The sequence below is a fragment of the Aplysia californica genome, unplaced genomic scaffold (genome assembly GCF_000002075.1).
Source record: "Aplysia californica isolate F4 #8 unplaced genomic scaffold, AplCal3.0 scaffold00068, whole genome shotgun sequence".
Classification (NCBI taxonomy): Eukaryota; Metazoa; Mollusca; class Gastropoda; order Aplysiida; family Aplysiidae; genus Aplysia; species Aplysia californica.
In genome coordinates, this window is record NW_004797338.1 from 231,308 (window position 1) to 252,946 (window position 21,639).

Sequence of the window (21,639 nt, forward strand, 5' to 3'; positions counted from 1 at the left end):
CCCACATACACACACGTACAACACCAAAACTGTCCATTTCCTCCCTTTGTCTTCAAAACCGTGTTCATTGTTCATTCTGCCACTTTCAAAAAGTGTACAATAGTCAAGAATAATCAAATTCTCATTGAATAACATGGGTAGAAACTCAAACGGAGCATCAAAACAACATTGTTAGCGGAAAAACAAACCAATACAGTATGTGATTTTCTTTCCTTTGGCATTTACTTGTCATGAGGGTCAAGTCTATAAATTACGACATGAACAAATTATGTAGGCCTATTGTCCTGTGAATTATAGTGGCTTTCAACATTTTAATCGTCCAATACGCAGATCCTTTGGAATTCCTCTTCTTTGTTAACATTAGAAAGCTGAAGATGGGATAGATTATAAAACCATAAACTCTGAGCTCTCTCAAACTAATGTTGTTTGTTTTGCAGAGTGCAGCCAGCAGAGATATTTGATCCTGCTGAGTTTCCATCTTCATATAAAGACAACTTACCAAAAGAACTGATGGTCTTGCAGTATTCTGACAACTTTAGGCGACAATATGTTCATCTCTATCGTGATCGGAAACCTCTATTGCTCAGTCCTGTGAACGAATGTGGTGTTGAAGTAAGTTTTTGATTATTTTGGTCAAACAAGCACATTGCTTTTTCACAATGCATAAAAAAAAAAAATACAAATTAAATAATTTCAAGACAGCATTTTGTTTGGTTGCATAAGCAGCAATGACATTCTAGACATTCTGCCCTTCATCTATGCTTTAACATAAGTATGTCAATATCTGAGTAAAAATTAATTTTCATACTGTATACACTGCAAAATGAAATGTTTGTCTTTAAATTGAAATCAACTGTGAGATTTGTATTTAACATACCATTCTTTTCTCATATATTCTAAGTTTCCGGCACGTTTCTAAGTTTTTATGTATTTTCGTCAGAAATTTGTGTGTACAACAATCCGGCCAAGCCAGCTACCCTTCAAAGAATTGTACAACTGGGAAGGAGCTGCGGAGTTTGTGTCAGACTATCTCAACTTTGAGACGTTGGATCCATCATATGAACTGGTAATGAAGCTTTCATAACTAGATACACTTTGCCTTGTTCAGGTCATGGTATTTCAACAGGCTATCCCATACAAAAAGTTTAAGAGATCAGTTTCTGTTCTAAAAAAGCAGAACATGTGTAGATTGAAGGCTGTTGTTCTTGTTCATATTTAAAAGAAAGTTACAAATCATGTAGTCATAGAAGATATTATGGTTTATTGTTTTGGTACCATTATTGTGACTTTCATAATATATTTTTTAGTTCTTGTAGAGAACAGCAGATAATCTTTTAAATAATCTAATGAATTCTGCAAAATGAAAACAATGATATGCTCAGATAATGACAAACAATTGCAGCAATAATGATACCTTGTTATAAGATTTACTGTCAATAATGTGATTGCTATGTTTTTCTCTATTATCTAAACAGTCAAGTATGTTAACAAAACTGAAGCGGAATCCTTGCAATGTAGAAACAAAAATTTGTTAATGAATTATATTTTATTTCAGCCTACGAGACTCCTCTCTCCAGCTACAGTGCTGAAAAGACAGAAGGGAAATTGCTTTGAGTACAGCACTTTGCTGTGCTCCCTGCTTATAGCTGCGGGCTATGATGCCTATGTGGTCAGTGGGTACGCCTCCCGGGAAACCTGCTTGGCTGACGAATCAAGGGAAATATGCCCTTTGATGAAGAAGAAAGAGGAGGTATGTTCTATTTCAAATCACAATGTAATATCATCACTCTAAAACAATAAAGTGAATATTGAGGATTATGCTACGACACCAGTGGATTTGCAATTATATTCAATGTGAAGAAGTGTTGTGTAACTTCTTTTCTTTGCCTATGTTAACTTTTTAGCTCTTTTTGTTTTGTGCATGTGTGTGTGCATGCGTGTGTGTGTGTATGCATGTGTGTGTGTGTGTGTGTGTGTGTGTGTGTGTGTGTGTGTGTGTGTGTGTGTGTGTGTGAAAGGGTACAAGAGAATGTGTGTGCATCCATGTGTGTACATACACTACATTCATTGTGTGTGTCTTTCAATTAATACTGTTATTACTCTGTAAAATTTCGCTCTGGAAAAAGAGAATTGTGTTGGGAATGAATGCGTTATGTGTATTGATGTGTCACAGCTTCAGTCTGGTTGAGAGTTGTGTTTTAAAAAAATGTATACATCTGACAGGAGAAAAAAGAAGAAAGGAAAAAGCAAATCAAGAAATACACAGTGAAGCCACCAAAGGATCTTAGAAGCAGATTTGAGCTGAAGATGGAAGCGAGGCGAGTGGCGGAGGAAAAGGCAGAAGAGGATAAGAGACGAGCTGAGGAGGAACAGAAGCAGGCGGTGAGTACATCTCGTGTTTATCATTATGAAACTGAAAAAAATGTTAGCAAAAATTCTCTGTTTAAAAGAGGAGGACAAGACATAATTGATTTTGCTAAAATGGGTGTGCTGTATCACAATAATCTTCTTTTCTAAAGCATACTTTTTTTAAACGGACGGTGTTTATGATAATGTTACCACTATTACACTTGTGTCCATTTTCCTTCTATGTCTTATTTTGCTGCTCACGTATGTCATTATTCAGATAGATGTCTTTGGTTTGGAAACCATTTTTTTGCTAGATTAGAGAATATTGGGTTTTCTCTATCTTTTGTATTTGTGTTTTCAATTCGTCGAATCGTGCAACTAAATATACTAAACCAGGTGCAAACACCTTGTTCTCCTCAGAGTAACAGCTTTTTAAGACAGTCGTTAAGAAGTGAAAACAATTATGTATGGCACATTTTGTAAAGATCATTGAATGCAGTAATATTAAAGTCACAGGCTTTATGCTTCACAGGAGCTGGAGAAACCTCCCCCAGATCCTCTCCATGGCCTGAGAATCCATTCGTGGGTTTTGGTACTTTCTGGCAAACGAGAAGTTCCAGAAAGCTTCTTCATCGAACCTTTCACCGGTTTGTCCCACTCAACGGGCAGTGAAGCATATTTGGGTATTGAGTCTGTGTGGAACCACCTCAACTACTGGGTCTGTATGCAGGATTGCTCGGAAGGAGTCCACGTACGTTACTCAAGGCAGAATTTTGTCAGTTTTCAGATTAGAAAAGAATATTGATGCCCAGAAGATGTCCAAATTATTTGATGCATTTGTCATTTAAACTACCAATTACAGTCAACTGGGAAACACATTTTACTAGGACACGTTTTACTTAATACCTTTGGAAATTTTCTTTTACTTCAGTGGAACTCCGTGTTTTGTTTCATATTTGGTCCTTACTCAAATTTCCCCTGCTTTCTCACTTAGTCTGTCCTAAAATAGGCTGTAGAAAGATTGAATAAAATGAGTAAATCTTTTGGGTTTAACAGAGGAATAATCATGAAAGTTCAGAGTGTACTCCATCAATGACAACAGCAACTTTGCGAAAGTTCTATAAGCTAAAATGTGTCTTTTTATTTAAAGTATTGTTTATAATGCTAAGCAGATACAAGATTTTAACATTTATTTTTAGTTTGCATCTGGATAGTGGACTCTTGGTCTCCATTTCATAACTGGCATCAATTGATTACTTGTACAGAAACTCAGCTATGATCTCGGAGACTGCACCATGTGGGAGTTCATGTTCCCTGGAGTAGACAAAGCACAGCTGCTTATTCCAGAGGCTGAGGAGGATCCATTGGACAACTTGGACGATGATGAGGTGGGGATTTCTGGGACTGAGATGTCTAGGGAGACATGGTTCTGGGATCTTTGGGTTGTATTGATCAACAGCAATGCTTGCCAACTTGGGCAGTATCACTCACTAGTAGGCCATTATTTAATTTTGGTGGGCTGTGGAAATCACCTTGGTAGGGATGGGCATTTTTTAATGTCTCCACTTAAAAATTGATTTTGGTGGGCTGTACCAAAATTTTAGCATATCTGTCTGCCCTGGTCATAATCAGTTGTAAGATGCAATGTGCTATTTGGCATTTCGAGGCTCGAAAGGTTTAAAAGTGACTTTCCATGAATTTTTAAATTTTTTTTTTTGGGGGGGGGGTCTATTGAAAGTTTAATGTCTTCTGCTTCATTTAAGATAAAAATAAACAACTATAGTCGACTATAAATATTTTATTTCGATTTATTTTGGAGGTGTGTGTGTGGTTCGTTGTGAGCTTGGATGACATGATAAAGGAATTTGGACCTCAAACCCTTTCGAACATTTGACCTGCTGGTGTGTAGCTGTGAGATTATTTATAGAATCATCACTTCATGGCCACATTGCTTCAACGTCCTTCATTCGCCCCTTTTTTAGATTTAGACCCCTTTTCGAACATGAATGGTCTGAAATATAAACAACTTAGCATCACTATGACCGGCTTCGGGCTCTGATTAGTTGAACGGGGTCAGAACGGTAGGCCTAACTCCTAGCCCACTTCAAGGTTGTTTACGTAAACACTTGACTGTGTAAGTGTGCCCTGCTAGCTCAGTTATGGGCTATTGATCTTTCAGTTTTACACTTCAATTGGCTTTAAAAGTTCATTTTTATTTTATTTTAGTGGGGGTTTTTTTAGATTAATCTTCCTCTAGATCTCCCAAGGTGGAGTTCTTACCAAGAGGACACCAAAACGGCCTATGTGTATGTGTGTGTGTGCTCATGTGTTTATAGTGCTATTGCAAACGTATTATTAGGAAGCGTAAACACGGCACATAAGCCGACTCACAGACTTCCGGGTGCGTGGTTTCGATGAAATCGAGGTAATTCAAATTGCTTTGTCTTTGCTCTTTCACTTTTACACACCAAATGCTGTACACCTTGAAAAGTTAAGCTTTTTTCGTTACAATAGCGTAATTTGGTTGTTTTTCCGAGTATTTGGAGCTAGAGAATCGCCGTGCAAAGCGAAGCCCCTCACGGTCGGAAAACGAGGTCTGCTAGCTAAAAAATTGACACCCATTCATTCGAACGCTTAGAAGAAAGAGTGATGATTAAATACTGTCTTTTCATTGGCAAACAACTTCTTTAGAGTTTTTAACGGGGCTTCTCGTGGTATATTTTTGGCCTTTGGTGTTTAAATAGAAAGCCTTTAAAAAAGCGTACCAGTTTTCAAGGATCATTTTTAACACGAATTATGTAAAATGCCGATTAAAAAAAGGTACGAATAGAAAGGACAGTTCTTTTTCTATTAGAATAAAGTCATAGGCTTGGAATTATTTTGCATCAATCCTTCCGCGAAACTCCGGGGAGCACTCAGTACACTACAGTTAGAGCCGATTGCTCTCCCTGGGGACCGGTGCGGCGTCGGCCACAACAACGCTCTGTTTTTTTTTCTTGAAATAACAACAGATCGTCGCGTTTGAGGCAATAAAGTACTGATTTGTAATGATCAAACAGTTTTGAAAAAAAATTAGGGTCTATTTCTCTGTTATAGTGATTGTACTCTGTTAGTGTGGAGATACTTGGTGCACTTGGTACTCTTTTATTATCTGTCACACATGGGGTTGCAGTCAGTTAGCGATTACAGGTGTATATTAAATTAAAACAGCTGCCATTTTCTTTAAAATATTGACTGAGAGAAAAAAGTATGGTACCAAAATTCACAGGAGACATAGGCCTTTCATATGAAACAGATAAATTAGACATACAGCTACTTTGACAATTTAGTTTCTGGTACCTAGTAGGGCCTACAAGGCTAACCGGTTGTTGCATTTGACATGAAGATAATTCTCGTTAAAATTTTGTTTTGTCCATAAGCTTTTTTGTCTGAGAATGAATAGTTTTCTACTTCTGTGTGTTATGTTGTAGTGTCCTAGCCAAGATAACTGCCAAATTTCAAGTCTCTGTCTTAATTCTAAGACCCCCTGAACTGGATACATGTTGCTCAACTTCGGAGCCCGTTTTCTCCTTTTCGTGTTTCCGCACCTTGCATACTTAAAAGTTCCATATTTTCATCAAATATTGTCTTATTTACTTCATTTTGTTCCAAATTGTAGTGAAATGGTGATATTTTTAAAAAAGTTATGTAAACCAAATTTTGAAACTTCCTTCATATGACTGATTTTGACCGGGAGGGTCACATATATGAAATTTGGCTGAAGTGGGTGCATCTATAAAAGGGTTATCATTAATATCAAGCCCCGATATATGTGTTAGTTGTCCTGTGGTGATGGTAGGCACAATTATGTCACTTTTGACAATAAAATTTGTGCTGTGTTGGTTCACATTGTCGCTGTTTTGTTATGATGACAGATGGACAATAATAAATGCTGGATGTGGTAAGGAAAGGGAAGGGTCTAATTTATGAACATTAGTAACAACCTATTTTCCCGTGGAAAGATGAAAACTTGTTTTTTTTCTTTTCTGTATGTTATTGATCAAAATCAGTCTTCAAATTTTTCTTACGAGCGTGATGTAAATATTGATTGTTGTTTTCTTTCCACTTCAGGACAAAGAGGAAGAAGAAGATCATTTGGACATGCCCCCATCTTGGGTTGAACCTCTTAGGTTGTCTCAAAAAGGTTATTGCTTTTTTAAAATTGAAATAATACAAGTACATTCATGTTTTTAAAAACCCACTGACTTCATTCTTTTGTAGCTTTTAGCCCCCAAAAATAAATTTAGATATAGTTTCAAGAATAATGTTGATTGAAGTAATTTTCGCTACAATATTGATAGGAATGAGCCACGGACAAGTGCTCTATTGAAGAAAAGTGTCACAAGGTCAAGAGTGTATTTATTTTGGATTACATGTCCTTCATTATTGTTTACCTACCACTTAGCAACACTATGGTCGAAGGCTATAAGCTTAGTATGGGGTGGGGGGGGGGGGGGTGGATGCACATGATGAATAATGAAACATTTTGAAAAATCAATAAAGAAAAAATATAAATAATCTAAAAATAATATAATTTTAACTGTTTGTTTCAATGATATAATGAAAGAATTCACAATATACAATTTTAGGATATATAGATATTCGCAAGTACAGATTAAACATTTCATAATGTAAATCTTCACTGTGAGGTAGTTATGTGCTCCTTCATCTATGGTCCCAACCGTTGTACATCAGCAAATAGTGCTGACAAATTTGGATTTGCTTGGTTAATTTTTTTGTCACTTTTGTTTGAAAAAGAAGAAAAGAGACATTTTAAATGAAAAAGGGGATTTGAAAGATGCTCAAGCTTTCGTTGGTCAGTTTGTTCAAGTATTGTATTTTCTGTCTGTGCTGATCTTTCAGACTTTGAGATGCGCTGCCCTCATGGAAAGAAGACCAAGCTGTACAAGCGTGCCAAGCTAGAGAAGTTTGCTCACTATCTCATGACTGACGGCCTTGTCTCAAGACTGTCTGTGTTTGAGGACAAAGAATGTAGGTGTTCTTAGATGTGGAGCATATGTGTTTCCAATACAGATATACTGGTACACGTGAAAAAATAATAATTGATAGTTGTATTAGGATATTCTGTTGTGTTTTCCATGAAGGTACATTTGTTTGAAAGTAAGAATAAAGATAAGTGATCTTTTTATGAGTTTTCTTGTTCAAAGAAGGCTCGATGGTATGTCCCAAACCTGTAAGTAATTATTAGTTTATTTCATAAGTTCTATAAGGGCTTGTTTATCGATATTCTTGTCATATATTGGGGGGGGGGGGGGTATTGTTTCTACTGCAGTTTATCAAAGATAATATTTTGGTCAGTTATTTTATGTACTCTGAAAAAATAAAAATTTAATTCTGAGGTAACTATTTTGTTATATCATATGGCATATCTGATTCATTTTTCTTTTGTTTCCTGTCTATATCTTATAATTACTTGAAATAATGTTTGAATGTTCCAGTGAATGATCTGAAGATGGTGAAGGAATATTATGAACATCGCTCTGATAAGCTCAGCATGAGGATTCACAACCATAGAACTGGCTGGGTGACAGAACATTTTCTTGCTGGGAGGCCAAAGTGTGTCAAAGGCAGGTTTTCATAGTAGAATATGACAGATTCACAGGGAATTTAATAGCAATTTTATTTGTGTTTTGGCTTTTTACTCTTTTTTTAGCAAAAGAAAATCTGTAACTTTTTGATGGAATGTGTAATTGAGTGTGCTTGGTTTTTAGTTTGATTTCGATAAATAAAAGTCCATGTGTCTGCCTGCAACGAATCAACGCAGAGCCTCCGCAACAAAATCAGTGGCCAAGCGGACTGGCAAGTCGAACTGGAGAAAGCATGCCCAGAATCTCATAGCTGAAACTGAACTGGATACGTACGCACGTGAGGAGCTGGTTGTTTTACCCCCCCCACACACACAACTGTGAAAGGCTGCATCATGCAACGTGACCTTTAGCACCTATCTTGTTGTCGACTGCAAGCGTGCTAATGAACCAGCCATCAGGAAAGCAGCAGCAGAGGCTACCATTTGATCGCTCCCCCTTCGTGATGTAGAAGTCTGAACTGATGGTTCAGCTAAACACGGCACCGAGTATGGAGGCAGCGGAATACTGATCAGCAGATCAAGACCGGTGATACCGAACTTGACCACCATGTACCCGCGGGCCAGTATTGTTCCAGCTACAGGGTTGAGCTTGTAGCTCTCGACACAGTGCTGGGCATGCTTGTTTCACTACCTACAGCAGGCAGCCTTCCGAACAGGGTGCGCTTTCATGTATACACTGATTCCAGGTCAGCAGTCATGCACCTCTCATATGGCCCCGTCAACCAATCTGAAAAGGTGGTGTGCTCAATTTGGCAGCGTCTGCACACCCTCTGTCAATGCTCCAAATGTTCTATCCACTTACAGTGGTTTCCAGGCCACACAGGACTGGCTGGTAATGAGGAAGTTGACAGCATCGCTAAAGAAGCAGCAGCGCTTACCCAGATTGACACGCCAATCGATTTCTCATGGCTAAAGCCGTCATCCATCGGTCGACCCGCGCAAAGTGCAAAAGAGAGGCAAAACCCAAACTGGTTTGCCCAGCCGCCATCATACCAGCTTGAGGCCTCGCTCAGACGACAGGACCGCCGGCTTCTCTCCCAAATGAGAACTGGTGGAAAATCGCCCAAGCTGAGATCATGTCTCCACAAAATTGTGCCAGCAGACAACCCAGGTCCGTCCTGTCGAGCCTGCAAGGAGGAGGACGAGACTATGGACCATGTGTTCCAACTATCGTGCCAGAATTCGTCTGCTGGGACATTTCAGTAACCCACTTTCAGCACTTTTCAAGGACCCTCGAGCGACTGTTGAGTTATTGCGTGCTGTCGGCATCGCTGACCTTTTATGACGCCACAGCACCAGAAGAAAGAGAGAGATAATAAATCTTTAACCCTCCAAACAGAGGAAGAGATCACAATTAACATGGCTCATCATGTTTTTGCGCTGTGTTTCTTTTTTCTGATTGACTCATTAATACCTTTGATGATTATTATAAGAATGAATACAAATGCCTATTCAAAAAAAAAATCTCGTAGTAGCTCTGGCTACAAAGACTAGATGCATAATCATGGCTTGAAGTAAAAAGTATGTCAGTCTATGAAATAAATAACATGCTTCTAGTGACATTGCAACAGGTGTTCAAAGTCTGATAACTTTCTCCCTTTCAACAGAACACTGCTACAAAGCCAGTGCTCCTGGGGCAGAAAATGACCGCACCATGATCTTCTACGGTGAAGCACGGGTGGATGGATTGGTCAAGCGTGTAGAGACACCTGTATCCATGACTGAGCAGTACCAAAACAGAGATGACTTCCAGTACTACAAACACATTGATTTTGGAAAGCGAGTGAAAAAATTTGGACCACAAGATGAAGTTGTGGCCAATAACCCTCGACCAATTGTGGTATGTATTCTTTATTATTTACGTAATTTGTCTTTTTTTTTTTCTTTTAGACTTGAAAGCATAGTTTTTTAAAATCTATGATGTTGGAATTTGAAATAAAGAGAAAGGGGAAAATATTTTAGGGGAGAAGAGAAAACTAAAATTGAATGACTTACATTTTTTCAAGAGCATGGAAATACAATTGCAGTTCATTCACTGTGTTTTATTACTGTGCATTTTGCTGAATGTGATAATACTTTTTTGTTCTGGTACTCAAGACTTCCTCGATTTGATCAAAATGTTTTAAACTTAAAATCTAAGCATTTTGTATCTTTTCAGAAAATGATTCAAAGATTTGAGCGCAATCAGGCTAAGCCAGCAAATGCTGACATCAAGGAGCTGATCTTCCTGGTATCAGAAGACAAAATTCAAATCACATACCATACAGAAAGTATTCATATTGCTTCATCAAGCAGAGAATACATCAAGCCTCCAAACTGGGATGAAAAAGGAGCAACTCTTTCGTGGTCACCAGATATGCACGGGACTTTCCAGGTACATATGTTGCCTTTGTCACAAGAAAAGTGATGAAATAATAGTAATAATAATAATAATAATTGCATTTATATAGCACGTATCCATGCTCCACTGTTATTACCCCAGCAGACCCTAGAACACAACTCAGAAACATTCTCGGCCTCCTGGGAAGCATTCAATGCAGGCTCCGGATTTTATGCGCTTGGACACAAACAAACTGACAAGATCTTCGCTGTCCATAGCGGGGTACCCATTCCCACTTGGGTGAAGTGAGGAAAATTCTTGTAAAATGACTTTGTAAAATGACTTTCCCAAGAACACAATGTTGAGGCTCCTGACGGGATTCAGACCCACAACCTTGCAGTTGCGAGTCCAAGAGCTTAACCACTAGGTCACCGACACCACAAAATGATGTACTGGGACAGTCGAACCTGCCTCACTGATCACCTCTCCGCAGTGGCCACTGTGCTAACAGCCACTGTTTCATGACACCCTCACCTTTTTCCTGTATTTTCAACATGTCCATAGTGGTCCCTGCTGCCCAACACGGCCACTGTCAGCCATTTGTCCATAACAAGTCGGACTCAAAACCTTCTAATAGTAGTTACTTTGCTACAAAAACAAATGCTTAATCCTTGTTCATCTCTTCTCAACTTTTTTGCTTTGTGTTTAAGTCATTGGATTTTTTAAAGATGTGAACCTTTTTATGAATATACAGAATAGCGTGAGTCATTGTGCGTGTGTGTGTGTTTGCGTGTGTGTGTGTTTGTGTATGTGTGTGTGTGGGTGTGTGTGTGCATGTGGGTGTGAATGTACCTGTTTGTGTATGTGCATGTGCATGTGTCTGTATGTGTTTGTGTATGTTTGTAGGTGTATGAGTGACTTTCTGTAGGAGTGGGGGGGCAGGGTATATTTTATAAATGATACAGCTTTCTTTTCATTCTCATAGATACCGATATCTGTAATTTATGATCTTGTATTTCCTATACTTTCTTCGATTCAGGTGGATCCTTCAGCTGAGCCCAGCAAACAGGTTGAGCTGTACCAGAACTTACTGCTTTTACTCAAAATGGAGGAGACGTGCCGCGAGGGCGTGAGGGAATCGGAAGAAGAGGTAAGTGAAATTCATTGTAAGTTTAACTTTAGTGTGTCATAACTGATGTCATTTCTTTTGATTTGTACTACTTTTTAAAAAAATTCTTGACAATGAAGTATATTTATTTAACTTTTTTCCAGGCTATGTGACGAGGTCTAACATGCTCTTTGTTTACTTCAACTCTTTTCTCCTCCGCTATATATTTTATTTTAGGAAAATAAATACTTTGCACCTTACTCTGAGATCCCTGTCTGAGTCCTCCCCTCCTTTCTCTTTCCTATGAAAGATTATACTGCTAGTAAGAAGGCAATCCTATTGAAGAAAGTATTTTACCTTCGTTTGGTGGTTTGTTTTTTAACCAGGTGAAAAAGATCATAGACGATCGTCAAGCTGAGGAACTGAAGTCAGAGCTGGATATCTCTGTGTACGATACCGAGAGAAATGAAAAGGCAAAGAAACACAGACGAGAGCTGGTGAGACAATCATCATTTTTTGTTAACAGTAGTGTTTATTGTAAGTTAATGCTGAGTATGAAATATTTTTAAATCTAACGTGATGGTTCAATGGATACAGATAATGTTTTAAATTAGTTTTTAAAATGATGATGTAGAGTTAAAACAGTATTTACAAGACTGCTGATATGTCTATAGATAAAGTGTTACCACCTGACAATATGAAGGTGTTTCCTTAAGTACTGTGTATGTTTTGATGGGAAACAAGTAAGGGATTACATGTGGGACAGGATAAAAGGAAACCACAGGCTTACTGTAAGACTGATTGTCGAATATTGACCAAGACTCCTTTCCTGAGTAGAAGTGGGGATATAGGATAATGAAGTTGAGTATGTTGTTGTTGTTGTTGTTAGCGATCCAGTAGCGTCTGAACTTTAACACTTCTGCATGATGCCTTTCTGTAATAGCTGAATGTCTGTTCTAATTGTTGTCTTGAGGAGTAGAGGCATTTAGATATGTGGGGTAGCTTGGGAAGAAAACATCCCCTTAAATCAGTTAGTTTTCTACAGAAAACCAGATGATGTTCCACTGTCTCTGAGGGGTAGTCACATAGTGGGCAGGCAGCAGACTGCTTTACTCCAATGCAGTTGAGGTGTTGGTTGAGGGGTACATATTATGTTCTAAGTTGGAAGATTATAGATTGATCTCCCCTCCTCAACTCATTGATTGGATCTTTGACCAGTGGTTTATTCATGTGGCCATACATCATCCTTCCTGTCGTACCTGTGGCCCAATCATTCATCAAGTCTTCTTTGAGGTTTGACTTGATCTTTTGGCAGCAAATGGATATTTGAACAGTAGATGAAGCTGAGTATGTGGTACATAAGTTGAGTTATTGAATACGAGTGTTGTGTGTGATCAAAATGGCACGGAGTAATCAGACTGTAGATCATTAATATTATACATTCGTTTTTCTTGCAAATGTCTTCTTTAGACTTATAAAAGCTTAATTTCAGAGCTAATTTTGGTTAGTGACTAGGATATTCTAAATCACATGTGTTTTGGCCTTGCTGTTTATAAATATTAAGTATGCTTAACTTACTGTTCTTTTTTTGTTCTTTTTTTTTTTACAGGAGCGCCAACAACTTGAAGAAAAGATGAGGAAGCAAGAAATGGAAATTGACTACCTTGCTCCATTCTTGGCCCAGATGGGAGATCCAGAGAAGATTGCTCGCAACGAGGCCTTCAAACTGAAGGAAGACTGTCTAGCTGACCTCAAGCACCGACTTATTGACAAGGCCAATCTGATACAGTCTCGATTTGAGAAAGTAAGGGTCAGAGAAAACTAGAGAAAGTCTCGATCTACTGATAAATAAATGTACATGTATATGTAGCTTAGCTAGCATGCAGATAGGCACAGGAAAACAGACAGAGACAAGAAATAGGCCTACCTTTCAGGCCTTAAGCAAGAACAACAGGACAAAATATAGTGGGGGTTTTATTGAAGAAAGGAGGTTCAAGAATGATTAGTACCTCTTTTTGTCTGTTCAGGAGAAGAGCCGGATGCTTCAATCCTCTGAGATTTATAGGGTCAGAACTGGATTTATGGACTGTATCATATTCCAGAATGTGACTTAAAATGTCACAAAAGTAGAGGTGAGGGTCATCCAAAAAAATGGTGGACATGAAGAGATTGCATCATAGAGATTGAGAAAATGGTAGAAGTGAGGTGTTCATTAAGAATTTGCACTGTAAAGGTAGAGTAAATTACTTGTTTTGAATGTACTCCTAATAGAAGAAGAGAGAAAAAATGATACAGTAAAAAGATTCAGTTGTAGAAGCAAGGCCAAGAATCTAACTTAATTTTGGATAGAGAACTAGCCTTTTTTCAAGAATAAGTAAACCAATCAAGAAATAATCAATTAAACTTAAAGGAATAATGAGCTTAAACAGTAAAAATTCTTTATTTTAATCCCTCATATTCAAATGAGCTGTAAATTTCCTACCATTATTTCTTTTCCAGGAAACACAGGAGCTGCAGAAGAAACAAGCGTGGTATCAGCAAAACCAAGTGTCCATGTCCAAAGATGATGAAGAGGAGTATCTCAACTACTGTAGTGAAGCTATGTTCAGAATCCACATTCTGGAGCTGAGACTCAATAGGTTGGTATCACCTGGATGTGCAGTGTTATATTGTCTTTTCTCACACTGTTTGCTTGAACTGAAGTTTACCTTTTCATCTAGTAAGCATTGACAGCTTTACTTTGACAGCCTTTTCTTACTTGAATTTGGAAGCAGTGGCAGTTGGATACTGTTGTTTACTGTGTAGGTTTTGATCACCAGCCTTTTGAGTAGCACTGACATTTGGAATTCATAGACCATCCTCATGAAAAGGTGAATCCACATTGCAGAGTTTTGAATGAACAGAAAGTTCATTCCAATTATCATTTGTCTATTGTTTGAATTTATTTCTACTTATTTGAGTAGCAGTTGGAGCACTGCTAGCTAAGTTGACATGCTGCTGGACTGCATTTTGTATGACCCTTGTTCAATTCCTCAATCGTTGTTAGCAAAATTTTTTAAGTGCACCAGGCTCTTGAATTGGTCCTATCAGAGATTGACACTTATTTCAGAGATCCAGTCTCTTAAATGACCTTACAGTGTTAACAAGGATGCTAAATCCTGACCATTCTGACACCTATTAACAGCTTTAAAAGATTGTTTGAAACATCGGAGTAGTCGTGGATGAGTAATGATGTGTGAGATAAGGTGATGGGAGAACACTGCATGTTATGAATTGTTACGTAGAGTTGATGATGTCATCATTTCCAGGTTGCAGTGTCATCTAGATCAGATGAACCTTTTTAGAAAATGGTATTAAGGCCATATTAATGAATGCGATGGATTTTCTTTCTTTTTAAAAATGTTGTACAATTAATAGCATATTTGCTCACACTGTGTAAGAAAATTCGTTTGCAGCTGCAGTATTATTATTTTGTCTATTTCTGTAAGTGACAAGGTTTGTATCATTTAAGTTTGGAGTTCTAACCTGCATTGAACCCTGAATAATTTAAAAGGTTTCAGTTTACACTTATTTTGTAGGCTGCCTGAGGTTCAGCTTTTTTCGGTAATGTTAACTTCTAAAGTCTTCTACAAAGCTTACGTTGTTATAAATTCAATCCGAATGTTCATTGGTGTAAACTTTACCAAAATAAACATTGTTATAAGTTTTGTCAAAACATACATAATGATACCCCCCTCAAAATATACGGTTATTGTTTTTTCTTCCAGACACAAGGAGATGGCCCCTCATAAGTACATGGCGCTAGAGCAAAAACTGAGGACAGACCCACGGCTTGCAGAATACTTTTGAGTTAATCTTCCATAATTGGTTTCAGGTTATTGTCATCCAAACTTACGGTTACAGTTGGCATATCTCTTTTACACTGATAGCAGTCTCTGAGATAATGGTAGGAAGTGTTTGAGAAGGTTAAAAAGTCTCTGTATTGTCATGCCTGACCCATTTTTTCAAAACAGCTTTGTTTCTGAAACTATTCATGAGAAAAAAAAGGAGAGAAAGGAGTTCTGCTTAAAAAACTAATGTAAACTTATCAAACATTTCTGTCATGATGATGCTTTCTGTGTTAGTTAAAATATTTCATAGTGTCAACAAAATAGTCATGTTTATATTGGTGAGTTGTTTTTGTTTTGATTAGTGTATTTTATTTGCTTTTACTGAAAGAAGAAGGCAAATGACTGAAGTTTAAACAGTCTTTAATGATAGTGACTTTATTCAGCTGATTATCAACCTTATAAATTTCTAATTTTATTTTGGAAACACTATCAGGAATAAGTACTCTCTTGCAACATTGTTGAAACTACTCTATTCCAGTACTTTTCGTTTCTTCCTATCTTGGTTGTCCATTGGCCCTGTGTGTTGATGGTATTTGGAGTTGTTTTTGTTTTTTTCTGTGTTTTTTTTTCTAAGACTGGAAGAAATCTGTACATTTTTCAATCTGATGGACACTATATATATGCCTTTTCAAGTTCGAAAAAGTGAAAATATATTGGTAGTGAAGCATATTATGTGATATTTATGTAAATTTTCATATAATTTGAACCTGGGAACAAGTAAAGTCAACAGAATCGTGCCTTTGATTTTCATTCCACATTGTTACAGCATCTATATTCAACCATGGGTTCAAGTTCCTTAGATGTAGAGATGACAAACATACGATTCTCTTATTGTATCATATTCATGGAAACTGTGATAATGCAGTGAGCATTTTTTATCTTGTCTACATAAAATCTAAATTATGTGAATATGCAAAAGTGTGAATGAAAACTATTGTTCCAGAATTGTTGTTACCCTGGGAAATGAATAAATCTCAGAGAACAGCTCTGACCAAGATTTTTAAATTTTTGTGGCAAACAATTTAATGTCACACTCTGGTCTATTTGTGCATGTGTGATTGGAATCATCTTATTCTTGCAAGAGTTTGTGGAATATGGTGCTTGAGCTAAAAAATAACATTTTCAAAATATAAAGGATTTATTGAGTATCTGCTCTTTCTTTTTTTTAAAATGTGTTTTACGGTGCTCACTACTGCATAAGGTCATAATATGAGCGCACGTGACACATAAAACATTTTCAGTTTGTAGGAAATTTTGAATTTTGCCCGGGTGGTGGCTGAAGCCTACTCTTATTGATTTTGGACCACCATGGGATCTTTAATGCGCGGAACTTGCACTCGGGACCTCTGATATTTTTCACCCTTATCCGAGACGGCTAGGTGTTAGATCTTACCGACCATAAGATCAGGGGTGTGGCTGAAAGACAGCATTAGAAAGAGCCTATGAGTAGCTGTAGAAAGGCAGCAAAAAGAGCCAGGAGCCCAGAGGAGGGGGCAAAGGAGGTGAGGGGGTGGGGGCAGAAAGTAGAGATGAAAGCAGATGACAGAACATTGTTAGAGAGCTGGCAAGGAGCTGAAAGGAGAACTTTTAGAGAAAACAAATTCCCGGTGTTTTCCGGATTCAAACCCGGGACCTATTGAATGAGAGACAAACATCGTAACCTCTAGACCACAAGAGCCCCTCAGTATCTTCTCTAGGAATATTATATCTTGGTATGCTTTGACTAGAAGATGTGGATGCTGCTGGTCCTGAGTAATGTAGAAGGTTTTACCTGGTGTGGCTATGTGATTATCATCCCCACTGACTCCCTCAAGTAGTTTTGTCCTGCTAGTCAACATGATTATTTGATGTGGCTATGTGAAAAATGGTTGCCTTAATGCCCCTGTCAACACTATCAAGTTATTTAAGTGACATGACCTCCGAGTTAAACGTCCATCTCTGAAAGGACGGAGCCAAATGGGAAATTTGTGAAAAGTACCTTTCCCAAGGAAATAACATTGGGCCGAGTTGAAGCTCAAACCACTGAACCCACACTCACGAGTATGGGTCCAGTAGCCTAACCACTAGGCTACCGACGCCATGTGTGGCTATGTGAGTATCATGGTCATGACCAACACTAACATCCTCAAGTAGTTGTCACAATCACTGACATCCTCCAACAGTTTATGTCACCATAACTGTTGTTTTTATCGTCACTGACATCATTTTTTTTCATGCCCTTTGCAAAACTGTACGGTTATTTTAGACGGGGGGGGGGGGGGGGGGGGGGGGCAAATATAATGCCCATCTCCAATAGAATGGAACCAAACTGGAAGGAAAATTTTGGGGAAAGGGGGAGAGGGAGTTTTTCCGGGAGAAAAAAAAAGAGTTTTTAAAAAATGGATTTTTTTTTTTTGATTTATATTAATTGGTTACAGGCGATTTGATACTTGGAACCAGGAAATCATATTTTTCCCTCCCCCCCCCCCTCCGCCTCGTTTTTCCCTCTCACCCTCTATGTCTATGTCTATCTCTATTTGTCTTTCTCTCTCTCTATCTCTATCTCTCTCTCTCTCACTCTCACTCTCTCTCTCACTCTCTCTCTCTCTCTCACTCACACACATACTCTCTCTCTCTCTCTCTCTCACACACACACACACACACACATACTCTCTCCCTCTCTCTCTCTCTCTCTCTCTCTCTCTCTCTCTCTCTCTCTCTCTCTCTCTCTCTCTCACACACACACACACACACACAGATACATCTTGCCACTGACAGTACTGACACTGACCCCTTTGGTCAACCAGATGTAAATTAAATGCCCGTGATCTAGTAGCTTTTCACTCCAACAACAGAAATACCGTGATGGAAAAGTCACATGATACTGGATACATTTTTCCTGAGCGGAGTGAAAAACACAGTCCAGAGTGTACTTGAGTTCGAACTTCATCCTTCAGCTTGTAAGTCGAGTCATTTACCTGCCTAGCGACGGTGTCCATATACGAGTCCTGGGATTGATATTCACATTCATTTCGTGGACAGTGTGGAATGGCTGCCCCTTTCAAACAAGAGAGAACTTGATACAGTACCTGTATTACCTGTCCTGGGCAACAATGGCATTGCTCACCGGACAGGTCCATAAGTGCTCAGCCCCCCCCCCCCCCCCCCAGCTCCAAAACCCGCAAGGTATCAATACTGATTGTTCCGGTGGCTGTCTGATTATGGCGACGTCTGTCATTTTCAGAGAATCGTTTCTTTCTTCCGTCTCCCCTCTCTATCCCAATTTCCCACATCCTAATGATTGCGTGGTGTTCTGCTGTCTCCCTGTCTTCTTCATCCCGCAACTTTTTCTCCAGGGTCTTCAACACTTCCCCTTTGTCAAATTTCACCTCACCATCAACCACGGCACTGCCTGCCAGCCTGTCAGCCTCCTCATTGCCTTTCACTCCAGAGTGCCCAGGACAGAATATCCATGTGATGGCTCTAAGTGATGAGTGTTGTATTGGGTTCATCCATTCACTCCGAAGCAGCCCTTTCTAAACCCATAGCAAGATGCTATGGGAGTCTGTGACAAAGATGAGATGGGTAGTCCTTGGTCCTATATTTTGGAGCCAGTCAAGCGCTCTTGTTACAGCCTCAATCTCCGTTTTCATGCTTGAAGTTGTTCTTTCTATGGCCCCTGACATGCTATGCACCTGTTTGTTCCCACTATACACCACAAAACTCCACCCACTTGTCTCACCCCTCCTGACCGATCCATCCGTATAGATCACTGGGTCCTCTTGCTTGGAATGCTCCTCAATTAACTGTCGTATGTCATTGTCGTTAATGACAGCAGCACATTCCCGTCTTTCATGACCCATAAGGATGTGAACGTTGGCTAGGCTTCTGCAATTGGGGTTCAGTTCAAACCATTCCTTTCCACAGCATATTTCATCGATGCCGCAAACTTTCCTCAAGGAGTCTTCGGCTTCTGCCATCCATGAGTTGCCCCGTTTGATCCTGTTTCCTTTGATACCGCTTAGGTTGTCCTGCAAAGGGTGCCTCGGGTCTCCCAAAACATTCAAGTACAGCTTTGCCTGTGCCACTTTATGCCTCGCTCTAATGCTGGCAAGATCAAGGATGTATCTCATACAGACAATATGGGTGTCCTTTGTGCAACCTAGAACGGCCCTCATAATTGCATTCTATACTCTCTCTAACCTGTCAATCTGAGTCTTGGACAGGGAGAAGATGCCCAGACCATAGTCTATGACTGACAGAACCCCCAGCTGCATTAGGAGAAAAAGAACTCTCTGTTGAATTCCCGCTGAAGCCAAGGTCTTGACTAAATTGATTCCCTTCTGAACCCTGACAGCAACTTTGTCAATATGTCTTCAGAAAGAAAGTGTCCTGTCCAGAGTTATTCCCAGGTACTTCAACTCATGCTGTCTCTCTGTGAGAAAGTGGTCAAACACAATTGGAGGGGTAGGATCTTTCACAGTGCGGTTGTTGAGTGAGCACCAGATGACCTGTCCTTTGTCTGGATTGATGACCGCATTGTATTCCTCACACCAATCTGCGACCTTGCTCATCCTGTCCTGTAGCATCCGTCCTACTGCTATCCTATCACGACCTTGTCCGTAGACCATCACATCATCAGCTGTGTCTCCTAGAGAAAGGTCCGAGTTGTCGGGAAATTTTGGTCATTCATTAAGATGAGAACATATTCTTGTAGCAAAGTTAATGCTGAACAAGTTGATTTTAAAACATTTTCAAATATCTTGAATGCTTTAAAAGATATGTCTCATTTTGTAACCCAGGATGTAATAACAAAGTTTGGAGAAAATCCCGATTTCTAGTGCATTTTAAACCTTTGGTGAGGTAAGCAGCATGTTGCAAAAATAACTAATAACATATTTAGACTTTTAATATTATAAAATCCGTTCAATATGTTATTAAGAAATGGTTAAATGTGTTTTAAACTTGTGGTGAGGTAAGCAGCATGTTGCAAAAATAACTAATAACATATTTAGACTTTTAATATTACATGTATAATATCCGTTCAATATGTTATTAAGAAACGGTTAAATGTGTTTTTTTCTTCTGTTGGAACTAAATTACATGCATTGTCGGACGAACTCATTATTATTTATTTCTTCTTCTTCTTCTTCTTCTTCTTCTTCTTCTTCTTCTTCTTCTTCTTATTCTTATTATTATTATTATTATTATTATTATTTTGTTATTTTTATTATTTTTATCATTATCGAATAAAAGCGTATAAGTACGAGGGGCATACCAAAAATGTTTTACCTGACAATGAAGGGATGAAGGTAGAAAGCTGAAACTAACCTTAATCTTTCTCTATGTAGTCGCCTCCCAAAGTTATACATTTTTGTCACCGGTGTATGACCTTGAAAAGACCTTAAGAATAGAAGACCCTCTCTTTGTTAAAAAACCAGCCTTCTACCTCTTCTTTGACCTCATCATCACTTTTTAAATGCCTTCCTTTTAAATCTTTTTTCAGTTCGGAGAATAAAAATAGAGTCGGATGCGGCTAAATCTGGAGAACGGGTGGATGTGACCAAATTTCATAACCACTTTCTCGGACAGTTTCTGCAGCTTTTCTTGAAGTGTTAGCTAGCGCGTTGTCGTGAAGCAGCAAATCTGTCTCCCCCGCTCAATGTCAGTCGTAAGACGCAGTGTGCTATTATCAGCTACGAGGCTCGAAAGACATAAAAGTGACTTTCCATGAAATTTTCGCTTTTTGGATCTGTTGAAAGTTTGATGTCTTCATTTAAGATAAAATTAACAACTATAATCGCTATAAATATTTTACTTTTATTTATTTTGGAGGTGTGTGTGGTTTGTCGAGTGTGTGGTTTGTCGTGAGCTTGGATGACGAGATAAAGGAATTTGGACCTTGCTAGTGTATAGCTGTGAGATTATTTTTAGAACCATTACCTCATGACCACATTTGCTTGAACCAAAGATTCTCCACTAGTTGAGTATCTTTGCTTCAACGTTCTTCATTCGAAACTAATTTTAGATTCTGACTCCTTTTCGAGCATGAATAATCAGAAATGTAGACATCTCTGAGAGGTAAAACAGAGTAAAAACGGTAACTTCTAGCTCACTTCAAGCTGGACTGTGTGGGCGTGCCCTGCTAGCTGTTATCATCTGTTGATCTTTCAGTTTTACACTTGGATTGACTCTAAAAATTCGTTTTCATTGTGTTTTAGTGCTTTTAAAAGATTAATTAACCTTCCTCTAGATCTCTCAAAGCGGATTCCTTACCAAGAGGCCACCTAGGGGGTCTATGTGCATATGTGAGTGTGTGTGTAGGTATGTTTGTGTGTGTGTGTGT

The 21,639-nt window shown here is 38.7% G+C and overlaps 1 protein-coding gene across 1 annotated transcript in view; it reads left to right on the top strand.

Moving 5' to 3' along the window:
* The window catches only part of LOC101857629 (dynein regulatory complex subunit 7), a 17,306-nt gene extending 989 nt beyond the window's left edge, over positions 1 to 16,317 (top strand). Inside the window, exons 2-17 of the mRNA XM_005093697.3 lie at positions 438 to 612; positions 941 to 1,066; positions 1,556 to 1,750; positions 2,224 to 2,382; positions 2,882 to 3,100; positions 3,615 to 3,737; positions 6,460 to 6,532; positions 7,252 to 7,380; positions 7,848 to 7,976; positions 9,604 to 9,836; positions 10,155 to 10,370; positions 11,356 to 11,466; positions 11,811 to 11,921; positions 13,034 to 13,228; positions 13,924 to 14,063; positions 15,192 to 16,317. Coding sequence (XP_005093754.1) covers positions 438 to 612; positions 941 to 1,066; positions 1,556 to 1,750; positions 2,224 to 2,382; positions 2,882 to 3,100; positions 3,615 to 3,737; positions 6,460 to 6,532; positions 7,252 to 7,380; positions 7,848 to 7,976; positions 9,604 to 9,836; positions 10,155 to 10,370; positions 11,356 to 11,466; positions 11,811 to 11,921; positions 13,034 to 13,228; positions 13,924 to 14,063; positions 15,192 to 15,273 — 2,416 coding nt within the window. The 3' untranslated portion in view covers positions 15,274 to 16,317. The remainder of the gene's footprint in view (positions 1 to 437; positions 613 to 940; positions 1,067 to 1,555; positions 1,751 to 2,223; positions 2,383 to 2,881; positions 3,101 to 3,614; positions 3,738 to 6,459; positions 6,533 to 7,251; positions 7,381 to 7,847; positions 7,977 to 9,603; positions 9,837 to 10,154; positions 10,371 to 11,355; positions 11,467 to 11,810; positions 11,922 to 13,033; positions 13,229 to 13,923; positions 14,064 to 15,191) is intronic.
* Positions 16,318 to 21,639: the final 5,322 nt, after the last annotated feature.